General features: G+C 43.1%; 1 protein-coding gene across 2 annotated transcripts in view; it reads right to left on the bottom strand.

The window, feature by feature from the left end:
- Positions 1-2,394: 2,394 nt before the first annotated feature.
- Pcsk5 (proprotein convertase subtilisin/kexin type 5) overlaps positions 2,395-11,027 on the bottom strand; it is a 496,681-nt gene continuing 488,048 nt past the window's right edge. For both annotated transcript variants that reach the window (XM_045145561.1, XM_045145571.1), the window contains 3 exons: positions 10,883-10,998; positions 7,774-7,960; positions 2,395-4,127 (listed from right to left, as the gene is read on the bottom strand). In XM_045145561.1, coding sequence (XP_045001496.1) covers positions 3,727-4,127; positions 7,774-7,960; positions 10,883-10,998 — 704 coding nt within the window. In that variant the 3' untranslated portion in view covers positions 2,395-3,726. The remainder of the gene's footprint in view (positions 4,128-7,773; positions 7,961-10,882; positions 10,999-11,027) is intronic.

Below are 11,027 nucleotides of genomic sequence, written 5' to 3'. Positions count from 1 at the left end.
AGATACATTGAGACTTTGCTATGAGGCACATTCTAATTAATGCTTAGTTCATATAAATGGACCTTAGCCAAGTCTTCACGTGAAAAAGATTTTTCTGGGTTTATTCTGCCCTTTTAGCCAGGTGGGAGGGATGGAATTTCTCTTAGCTTGGGGCTCCTTTTTCTTTTTTTCTCTCATATTTCACCTCTCCCTTACAGAGGGAGAAAGATTGAGATGGGTGGGTGGGGGGAGAATGGGTGCTCCAGGGCCTCTAGCAAATGAATTCCAGATCCTGTGCCACCTTGTGCATGTGGCTTACATGGGATCTGGAGAATCAAATCTGGGTCCTTAGGTTTCTCAGGCAAGCATCTTAACCACAAAGTCATCTCTCCAGCCCTGAAGAACTTTAACCACAGTCATATCTCCAGCCCTGAGGAACTTTTTAAAAAATTAGATATGAACATATTTTGTATGAAAACAACACATGTTGGTACTATCCTTTTCCTCCTCCCTGCCCCTTTTCTGAACAGGCCTTCATCATTGAGGATGCAGATCAACCCCAGGGGAATTATTGGTCATGCATTATGCAGGAAAGAGAGGCAATGTCTCTGTGCAAAATGTCCCAACGTGTGGCTCTAACAATCTTTCCACACTCTCTTCCACAAAATTCCCTGAACCATGCTGGGAACATTTTAAGTCTATTTCAGTGATGGGCACTTAGGAGCCTCAGGATCTCTGGATCTCTGGTTTGGTAGGTGTTGAGTATCCTCAGTATCTATATCTGAGCCAGGCGTGGTGGCACAAACCTTTAATTCCAGCACTCGGGAGGCAGAGGTAGAAAGATCATTGTAAGTTCAGGGAAACCCTGAGACTACAGAGTGAAGAACTTTCTTTTTTAAAATATATTTTATTTATTTATTTGATAGAGAGAAAGAGGTAAAGAGAGAGAGAGAGAATGGGCACATCAGGGCCTCTAGCCACTGCAAAAGAACTCCAGATGCATGTGCCCCCTTGTGCATCAAACCAGGATACTTTGGCTTTTCAGACAAACTCCTTAACCACTAAGGTATCTCTTCAACCTGTGAAGAACTTTTAAACATAAGGTTCACTAATATACTATAGCCCATTGGCCAAATCAGACCCACCACTTGTTACTGGACTTCTATTGTTGAAGCAAAGTAAAAAAATAATATTTCATATGTGACATTCAGATTTTAGTGTTCATAAGTAAAGTTTCACTGGAACATCGCTTACCCATTAATTTTGTACTAGCTTTATTCATATTATCATGGGAGACTGAATAGTTATAATAGAGACCTTTTCGCCTAAAAAGCTTGAAGTACATAAAAATCTGGTTCTTTCTAGAAAATATTTGTTGGGCCCTGTTTCAGGTACTTTACGGAAACACAAACATGGAGATTTACCATGTGAAATGTGTGTGTTTGTGCATTTCTACATATATATGTATATGATTTGTATTGATTGTCAATCTCTGGGCATATCTGTGAGGGAATTTGTAGGTTAATTGTGGTAGGAAGATTACCCTAAAAGTGGAATTCCATGAGCTGGGGGCCTAGAGTGTATAAAAAGGAGAAATTGAGCTAGGTGTGTGGCATATACCTTTAATCCCAGTACTTGGGGGCAGAGGTAGAGGGATTGCTGTGAGTTCTAGGTCAGCCTGAGCTAACTTGAGACCCTACCTTGAAAAAAAAAATAGAAACAAAAAAAAAAAAAAAAAGGGAGAAATTGAGCTGAGCACCATCATCATCTCTCTCTGATTCCTGACTGCGAATGTGATATGTCTAGCAGCCACATGTCTCTGCTCTATGTCTTCCCTGCTGTGATGGACTGAACCCATGAACTGTGGGCCAAAATAAACCCTTCTTTCCTTAAGTTGCTTTTGTTAGACATTTTGTCATAGCAACAGGAAAAGTAACTAATAAATATATGTAGACGTATGTATGTGAATTAAGATACTCTAGTTCTTAGAAGACTACTAATACAGAATAATCGACTTTAAAAAGTATATTTAGGCTATTTATTTTCCCAGTCTGCTAGTAATGTACACTTTATGGTCTTTATTTATTATTGATATATTTTTAGGTAGGATCTCACTCTAGCCCAGGCTGACCTAGAATTCACTGTGTAGTCTCAGGGTGGCCTGGATCTCATGGAGGAGCTCCTGCCTCTGCCTCCCAGGTGATGGGATTAAAGGTATGTGTCATCACATCTGGCTAGGGTCATTCTTATTGTTTGACTTGAGTAACTGTTTATGTACGTTGAACTACTGACCAATCCTCTTCGAAGCCTCAGGCTTCTTATAAGATAATGGAAATAATAGCATCAACCTGTTAGAGTTCATGTTAAGTCTGACGTAGACAAGATAAAGTAATTAGCTCAGTACCTGGTACATGGTAGGTGTGCAATAAATTTTATTACAATTATCATCATCTGAAAATGTCACTTTCACTTATTGTTATTCCACTCATAACATTGCCTATAACAAGGAATCCCACATGATTCTTCTTACATAATTTTAGAGTCATAAATCCTCCCTGTGTATTACTATCTTCAGAAGATAATCACAGCTTCATGAATTAAACAACAACAACAACAACAACAAAAGCTTAGGAGCCAGGTGGGGTGGCACACGCCTTTAATCCCAGCACTGGGGAGGTAGAGGTAGGATGATCACCATGCGTTTGAGGCTACCCTGAGACTATCTAGTGAATTCCAGGTCAGCCTGAGCTAGAGCAAGACCCTACTTCAAAAACTGGAAAAAAAGGGGAGGGGGTGCTTAGGAAGTCTGGAAATAAAACCATAGTGCTAATAATTGTGGAGCAGCTGTTTGGGAGCAGCTGTTTGCAGCTGGACTGTGGCATGTCAGGATTTAAAACAAAATAATGGTTCTTAGAGAGAATCCATGGTTCCGCGATGAGTTGGTGACAGAGGCTACTACTCTAACTTAGCAGCTAAACTCTTTATTTGGAGTGGATGAAATTCTTGTCATTTATGTTAGGTTGCTATTTCCAAGTTTTTCTTTTATTATTTCCTACCACGAAAACTCTTAGAAAATCACGAGGGTAAAACCCTTGGAAGCAGGGTAATTTCCTTCACGCTGGGCTGGCTGCCATCTGCCTTCCACCAGCGCCTGCTCTGCTCTCGTGGATCATTCCGGCCTCTGGGTTTCTGCAAGGAACCTGAGCCCAGTGAGCTCTGGTCTGTCCGCTATGTTGCCATTTTCCCTTCATTTCCTGGGAAGCCACCGGACAGACGTCCCTTCTGTTCACCAGCGGCAGATCTTCCTTAAAACACAACAGAAAGAGAGACCCCCACCCCAACAACTCTTGCACCCGCACCTCCCGCAAGCTAGTGAAAGTGAGGACAAAATTCCAGAAGGTAGCAGAGGTGTTCAACGTGGAAACCAAATGCCTCTAGGTCCTCTGTCCCATCTCCTTTTAAAATCACACAGGAAGCCGGGCGTGGTGGCGCACACTTTGAATCCCAGCACTCGGGGAGGCAGAGGTAGGAGGATCGCCGTGAGTTCAAGGCCACCCTGAGACTACAACCAGGTCAGCCTGGGCTAGAGTGAGACCCCACCTCGAAAAAACAACAACAACAACAACAACAACAACAACAAAAATCACGCAGGAGTTTCGACGAACCTCTCTTGTTTCCCCATCTCGCGCTCCGTGTGACTCGAGTTTTGGGGGAACGCCCCCGACTTTCACGCCCCGCGGCCGCCCGCTAGTAGGAGTAGCTCTCGTCGTCGTACTCCAGCTCGTCCGCTTCCTCCGCGCGCAGCAGCCCGTACTGGAACCTCCGGTAGACCGTGCCGTCCTGGCCCATGTACACGATGTCGTCCTCGTCGTCCGTGTCCGCGTCGCCGTCGCGGTCGCGGTACTCGATCACCTGGTCCTCCCCCAGGCCGCTGCTCTCGCCGCGGTACGAGGAGGAGGGCGGCTTGCCCGGCTCCCGCAGCTTCTCGTAGCCCGCCCGGCCCGCGGGCTCGGCGGGGCCTCGCGCCTTCCTGCGGACGAGCGCCGCGGCCGCCAGCAGCGCCAGCAGCGAGGCCGCCGACGCGAGCAGCAGGGCCGTCTTGGTGCCGCCCCCCGCGCCGGCCGCCCTCGCGGGGAGGATGCACTCGTCTGCGGAACACCGCCCGAAGCCGGAGGAGAAGGGAGAAACAAAATTAGAACACGCTGGCGAGGTAGGGAAGTTCACAGCTGTCTTTTACAGCCCTCACCGTCACTGCTCTCTGTACCCCACAAGAAACCCAGTCCCTCTTTGACGAAACCAACAAATGCTTCTAGAAAGGTCAGTGTGCCCTCCAAAGGGAACCTTTATCCCCGCGTCTCAAGGGCGAGTCTCTAAGGGTTCAGCCATATCACCTGATTCTTCCATACCCCGACCCCCGCCCCACCAGGGCTTATTTCATCCTAGGTCATGCTTTAGCTGTTGCTAAATGCAACTCTGATTCTGCCTAAGTTAGGGGGGTCTTCTCTCCAGCTTGCTTTTGGACTGGTCCGCCATGATTGGTGCCCGCTTCAAGGACAAAAGAGGATGCTTTTCAAAACCTAAAGACTCTTAACTGCCATCTGTGGCCTTAGAAATGACCTAGTCCAGTGTTTTTGGTAGTTACGGAAATTAAAGCGTACAGACAGTAGGGAATGTTCACATTGCCACGGACAAGACCTAGTTTGTTGAACAAATACAATTACAGTTCCATGTAGGAGTCTAGAGATGTGGGAATTAAAAGCTCTGACAGGCTAGGTCAGGTGTGCACTTTAAACAAGGAGGTACTCCATAAATGCCCATGAGCCACGTGGATTTGCCCCCTCTCCATTCTTTTATGAGAGACTCGTGGGGCATTCTACCCACTACCTTAGTGGATAATAGCACTGCGGCCAGATACAATGACTTGTTGCTGTTGTTGTTTGTTTGACTGACCTGAAATTCACTAAATAGTCTCAGGATGGCCTTGAACTCATGGCAATCCTGCTACGTCTGCCTCCCGAGTGCTGGAATTAAAGGTGTGCGTCATCATTGGCAGATACAATGACTTTTGCTCACTCAGTATTGAATCTCTTCTCTTCTCCCCCTTCCTCAGTCCCCTCTCCTCTCCCTCCTAAAAGGGTCCTACAAACATTCTCACAACAGAACTACAATCCCAGCTATTCGCTCACTCTCTCTTCGTTTCTTTTTTGGTAGTATTAAACAAATTTTCTTTTTCTTTCTTGTTTTTTTTTTTGTTACTGTTTTTTTGTTTTGTTTTTTGAGGTAGGGTCTCATTCTAGCTCAGACTGTAAACATTTTCTATTTCATTCTCATGGGATTTTACCCATCAATCATTATTATATATCATTATTGGGTTCATCATTACCAACATCAGCACAGAATTTTCTCCTGGAGGAAATATTCAAGCACCAAAGGGCTAGCCTGGCAGTGTGTGTGGTATATATACTGCCCGAAGCAGGAGAGTCAATACATGAACTTTGGCTTCACTTACTCTGATGCCGCAGTCACCTGGTACTATCCCTGATTGTAGGAAGGGTTAGGGCTAGTCTCTGCCACCAGGCTTCTTTGGAGTGAGGGTTGGAGCTCGCTGAGTAATGAAAGAGCAGGTAAGCTTGGGTATCTGGGTGTTTTATTTTTCCTGGTGCACGTGCTGGGCCAGCATTCTATCACTGACTACATCCCTGCCCAAGAGTATTTGGAGTATTGTAGAGTTGCCCCAGGTGGCTTGCCAAGAACCATAGAGAATCCAGGAAGCCTGTGTAAATGGTTCTTTCTGGAAACTGGCTTTCAGAAAGAAAACACACATCCAACATGCTTCTGGTTTCCTTTAAAGGTACCAGTACAATGAGGGCTGTTATTCTCAGCTGACACCGCTATGCCACCAGAGCCTGAAGGTAGGTTTGTATGTGGAACTAGGGAAAGCGGAAGAAGGGAAGGACTAGATTTTGGAAACATGATACTTGGAAACCAATTGAAAAGGCCAATATATATATATATTTTTTTGCTTGGAATGTCTAATAAAATTGTATCTTACTCTCTTCAAGGACTGTTCCCACTGCTTCTTTGGATAGGTATCTTAAGTTCATTCATCATGTTAGAACTTTGGCCACATAGGACTCTTTTCATTTATTTTCTGTTTATCTGCAACAGACTGTATCTATAACTGACATAATAAAATAGTCATCTTTCTTTGCAAAAAAAAAAAAATGGTTGTAGCAGGGATTTTCTTAAAAATAAACAGATTCCCACAAACATGAATGATCAGGAATAATACATCTGAACCCGAAAGAGCTAGGAGATTATGTATATAATTTTTTTTTTTTTGAGGTAGGGTTTCATTCTAGCCCAGGCTGACCTGAAATTCACTATGTCATCCCAGGCTGGCCTTGAACTCTGCAATCCTTCTACCCCTGCCTCATGAGTGCTGGGACTAAAGGCATGTGCCACCATGGCCAGCTGGGAACATAGTTTAAGAATATGTTTTCTGTTTAGAAGGGATCACCCCATTCAGGTTCTTTCTAAATCTTAACCAGCTAGAACCAAATACCTACATGAATGAGGATAAAAGACATTTGGGATTAGGGATTGGTTAAAAAGTCTCTTCTTAGCCTTCAATGAAAACTCATTTCTAAAATGTGTTAAATCTCTAATAAGAAGGCTAGAGTAGGTCTGACTTTGATAGAAAGAATTTTTAGTAGCATCAAGACAATATAGGCATCAGCCTTCTTGGTAACCAATTCTTTTCCTTTTTTTCCCCCTCAGGAACAAAGAAAAGAAGGAATAAAATAAATTTACAGATATTTAATTTATTTGCAAAATAAATTTACAAGTGCCAAATTCTAGACCTACTTAGGTTACAGTTTAGAGGGCAGCATAGTAGTAGAAAGCATGTAAGTTTTGCAGCCCAACAGGCCCATCCTCAAATTCCAAATGAGTGTTTTGTGCACATATGCATGTGTGCATATATGTATCTGTGAATTTTTTGAGACAGATTTTTATGATTCTGGCTGGCTTCAGACTTGCTGTATAGCTGAAGCCAACCTTGTATGCTGATTACCCTGCTCTACCTCCCAAGTGCTCAAGCATGGACCACCCAGTGCATATGTACCTCTCACCTGAGCCCAGCTCCACATGCATATCTTAGTACTGCTGTGGACTTGGGGATGCTAATCCAGACTTTGAACCTCTGACTCTGTGGAAAATGGAATCTACCTGTATTGAGGTTTGAACTTGATATGTTCCCCCCAAGACTTAGGAGCTCAGTTGCCAGCAGGTGAACTTTTGGAGAGTGGCCTGATGGCTGTGATCTAGTCAATGGATGCTTCCAGTGATGGATACAAAATAAGTTGAAATTATTCAGAGGTGATGAAAAGTAGGAGCTGGGTTCCACTTAGAGGAAGTCGGTCATGGGGACCATTCCCCCATGTGTCTTTTCAACTTCCTCATTCCTAGCTACCATGAAGTGAGTGAGTTGCCTCACTCTACCATGTGCTCTCATGATTTTAAAACTCGCCCTTGCCTAAAACAATAGGGGCATGTGATCATAGGCTGAAATCTCTGAAACCATGACCCAAAATATTTTTTTCCTCCTATAACTTGTTTTTCTCAGGTATTTACCCCACTGATGGAAAAACCAAGACATTTTGTGAACTGAGTTGATGGACATCCATGCACTCTGTAAAGAGATAGCCTTAATTGACTTTCCATCTTCTCCCCCCTGCTTTCACTGCCTTCTGAGGACATGTCATTCCTCTGTAGCCACTCTCCTGCCCTCACCTGTGCTGCTCTGGCAGTCACAGCACTCCTGGGAGGCGGCAGTATGGGAGGCGTTGCAACAGGGGAGACAGCGGCTGTCATCCATGTGTAGCAGCAGGCTGGCAGAACATACGGTGCAGTTCCTGGAACTGGGTCCTTTGCATTCCAAACAGCTCTCATGGCATTTTTTACAATTAAATATCTCTCCCTGTTAAGAACAGTAAAAAAGAGGCTCATTTTTTCATGCAGAGATAATAACAAGGCCTCGGAGTTGTGAAGTGGGAATTCCCTCTTGTCTCTATGAATCTGATAGCATGTGAGAGACAACAGAAATATGACATGATCTAGTCTCTTTTATCTCTGTTGGGCAAGAGACCTAACCAAATATGTGTAACTACATAAAACCATTGCTGGGCCCTGACCTCTAAGACTTATTAGGAACAATAGTAGAGCAATAGGCTTCCAAAATATTCTGTCAAAGGTGATAAGCTTCTGTACTCAAAGATCATCAAGGACTAGTTTTATCTGGGCTATACTATATAGACTTTCACAGGTAAAGCATTCCACATCATTTTCCACATTTCCAAAATAAGATATTTTACATGTAAATCAGTTCTTAATTTCTTTTGAAAATTTAAAAACCTGTGAGAAATGGGGTCATCACTCCCACTTGGTTTCATCATTAGCAGAGTTGTATGACAGTGATCCCCTTTTTATATTCTCCCATTCAATATATATAGCTCCCAGCTATTGTGTCACTAACACATAGGTGACACGTCAATTTCTACTTTGTTTCTTCTTTGTGTGGTGTGTGTATGGGGTCGGGGTCTTGCTATATAGGACGGGTTGGCCTCAAACTTACGATTTTTGTATCTCAGCCTCTTGAGAGCTGACAGTTTGCTCTTTTGATCAAATTACTGCTATGGGGCTGGAGGATGGCTTAGCAGTTAAGGTGCTTGCCTGTGAAGCCTAAGGATCCAGGTTTGGTTCTCCAAGTCCCACCAAATCAGATGCACTAGGTGGTGCATGTGTCTGGAGTTCGTTTGCAGTGGCTAGAGGCCCTGGTGCATCCATTCTGTCTGTCTCTCTCAATCTCTCTCTCTCTCCCACCCTCTCTTTCTCTAATAAGTAAATTAAAAAAAATACTGTTATGGTTTTCTTTGACCCATCATCCTACACTCATTTGTATTAGTTTGGCTTCTACTGTTACTTGATTCTGACTGCCCAGGCCCAAAATACAATTGGTGGTTGTAACTAAAGTAGTTAGAGGTCCACAGTGCAGAATCAGGCTTTGCCCCTGCCCCCACACAAAAGTTACTCCTTGTCTGGTTCAAATGTGGTTAGGAAAGATATCTCATTGTTCATCTATACTATGGTAAAATAAAAGATAGAAGGAGGTGCCGGGTGTGGTGCCTCACGTCTTTAATCCCAGCACTCAGGAGGTAGAGGTAGGAGGATTGCCATAAATTTGAGGCCACCCTGAGACTCCATAGTGAATTCCAGGTCAGCCTGGGCTAAAGTGAGACTCTACCTTGAAAAACAAAAAACAAAAAACAAAAAAAAAATGAAGAAGATAGAAGGAGGAATGAAAGGGCCATGGCCCCAGGGTAGAGCTTTTGCCTGGCATGTGCTACTGGATTTTATCTCCTCTGTTTCCAACAATGAATAAATAACTAGCAAAGAAAAAGAAAAGAGGGTTGGAGAAATTGTTCAGTGGTTAAAGCCACTTTCTTGCAATACCTGATGGCCTGGGTATGATTCCCCAGAATCTCACTTAAAGCCGGGTGCACAAAGTGGTACATGCATCTGGAGTTTATTTGTAAGTAGAAAGAGGTCCTGTCTCACTCATTCTGTCCCGCCCTCCCTCTCTCTGCTTAAAAATAAATAAAAATGTTTTAAAAGGTAAATATAACAAAGAACAAGTAAGCTATAAAAAGAAAAGAGAAAGAGTATGCTTTTAGGCTGGAGGGATTGCTTAGTGGTTAAGATACTTGCTCGCAAAGCCAAGGGTCCCAGGTTTGATTCCTTAGGACCCATATAAGCCAGATGCACAAGGTGGCGCATGCATCTGGAGTTCGTTTGCAGTGGCTGAAGGCCCTGGTGTGCCCATTTTACCTCTCTATCTGCCTCTTTCTCTTAAATAAATAAAATAATTTTTAAAAAATAGTTTTCAAAAGAGTAGCCTTTGCCTTTCAGAAACACCTTGGTGTATTAGAAACCACTGAAATATTTTCTCAGTTGCTGCTGCCAAATTGAATCCTAAGTTCAGTTCTGGCATTGTTACTTTCTATTCATGTGATCATTTGAAAAGTTATTCATTAGCTAGAGAGATTGCTCAGTGGTTAAGGTGCTTGCCTGCAAAGCCTAATGACCTGAGTTTGATTTCCCCAGTACCCACATAAAAGCCAGATGTCCAAAGTGGCACATGCATCTGGAGTCTGTTTGCAGCAGCTAGAGGCCCTGGTGTACCCATTTTCTCTTTCTTCTATCTCTCTCTGCTTGCAAATAAATAAATAAATATTTTTTTTTAAAAGAAAAGGTGTTCATTTCTCTGAATCTCACTTTCTGTGAAGTATAATTATGATGTTACAATTCAGAGAGTGTTTATTTGTGAATATGCTAGTTTGTTTAACTATAACCAGGGAAAGTTTGGAAATATAATCCCTAAGAAATGAGTAGATTTAAAAAATAAGCCATGGCTTCTGTGAAAGCAAGTAAATTTTGAAAATTCTGTGAAGAAGTAGAGGAAATGAAAGATCAAAATCACCATGATTGCTTCCTTGCTCAGATGTTTCTGGTTAGACAGATGAGAGAAGACTTTGAATTTCTGAGATAATAGTAGACTGGAATTTCTATAACCATGAATAACAATTGTGGGACTTGCTTGAGGCCTGACTTCTCTATTAGCTATCTTATATCTTTTCTATTAGCTATCCCAGATCTTTTCAGGTCCTGTGATCTATGTGAAAGTTATAGGTGAGCAGTACCATTATTTCATGATGTGATGGCAGGTGAGGTTAAAATATTAAACCCAAGCTGGAGTGTGTAGGAGTTTTAGGATCATTTTGATGGTCCAGAATGACATACAAGAATGAGGCTCAAGTTCCTGTCTGCAAGGGTTGGAGGGTACCTTAGCTTTCAGTACTTCTCCCTCTCTGTATTCCCCTGAGGGGCAGTCTGGGGTGCAGAATCCTCCCATGAGGTGGTAGCTCCACACACAGGACAAGCAATCCCAAAGCTCTTTTCCTGAAAGAAAAAAGAAAAACAATTCCATA

Source organism: Jaculus jaculus, chromosome 1 (assembly GCF_020740685.1).
Source record: "Jaculus jaculus isolate mJacJac1 chromosome 1, mJacJac1.mat.Y.cur, whole genome shotgun sequence".
Taxonomy (NCBI): Eukaryota; Metazoa; Chordata; class Mammalia; order Rodentia; family Dipodidae; genus Jaculus; species Jaculus jaculus.
Note: the sequence above shows the minus strand (reverse complement) of the source record. Positions and strands in the feature narration are given on the sequence as shown.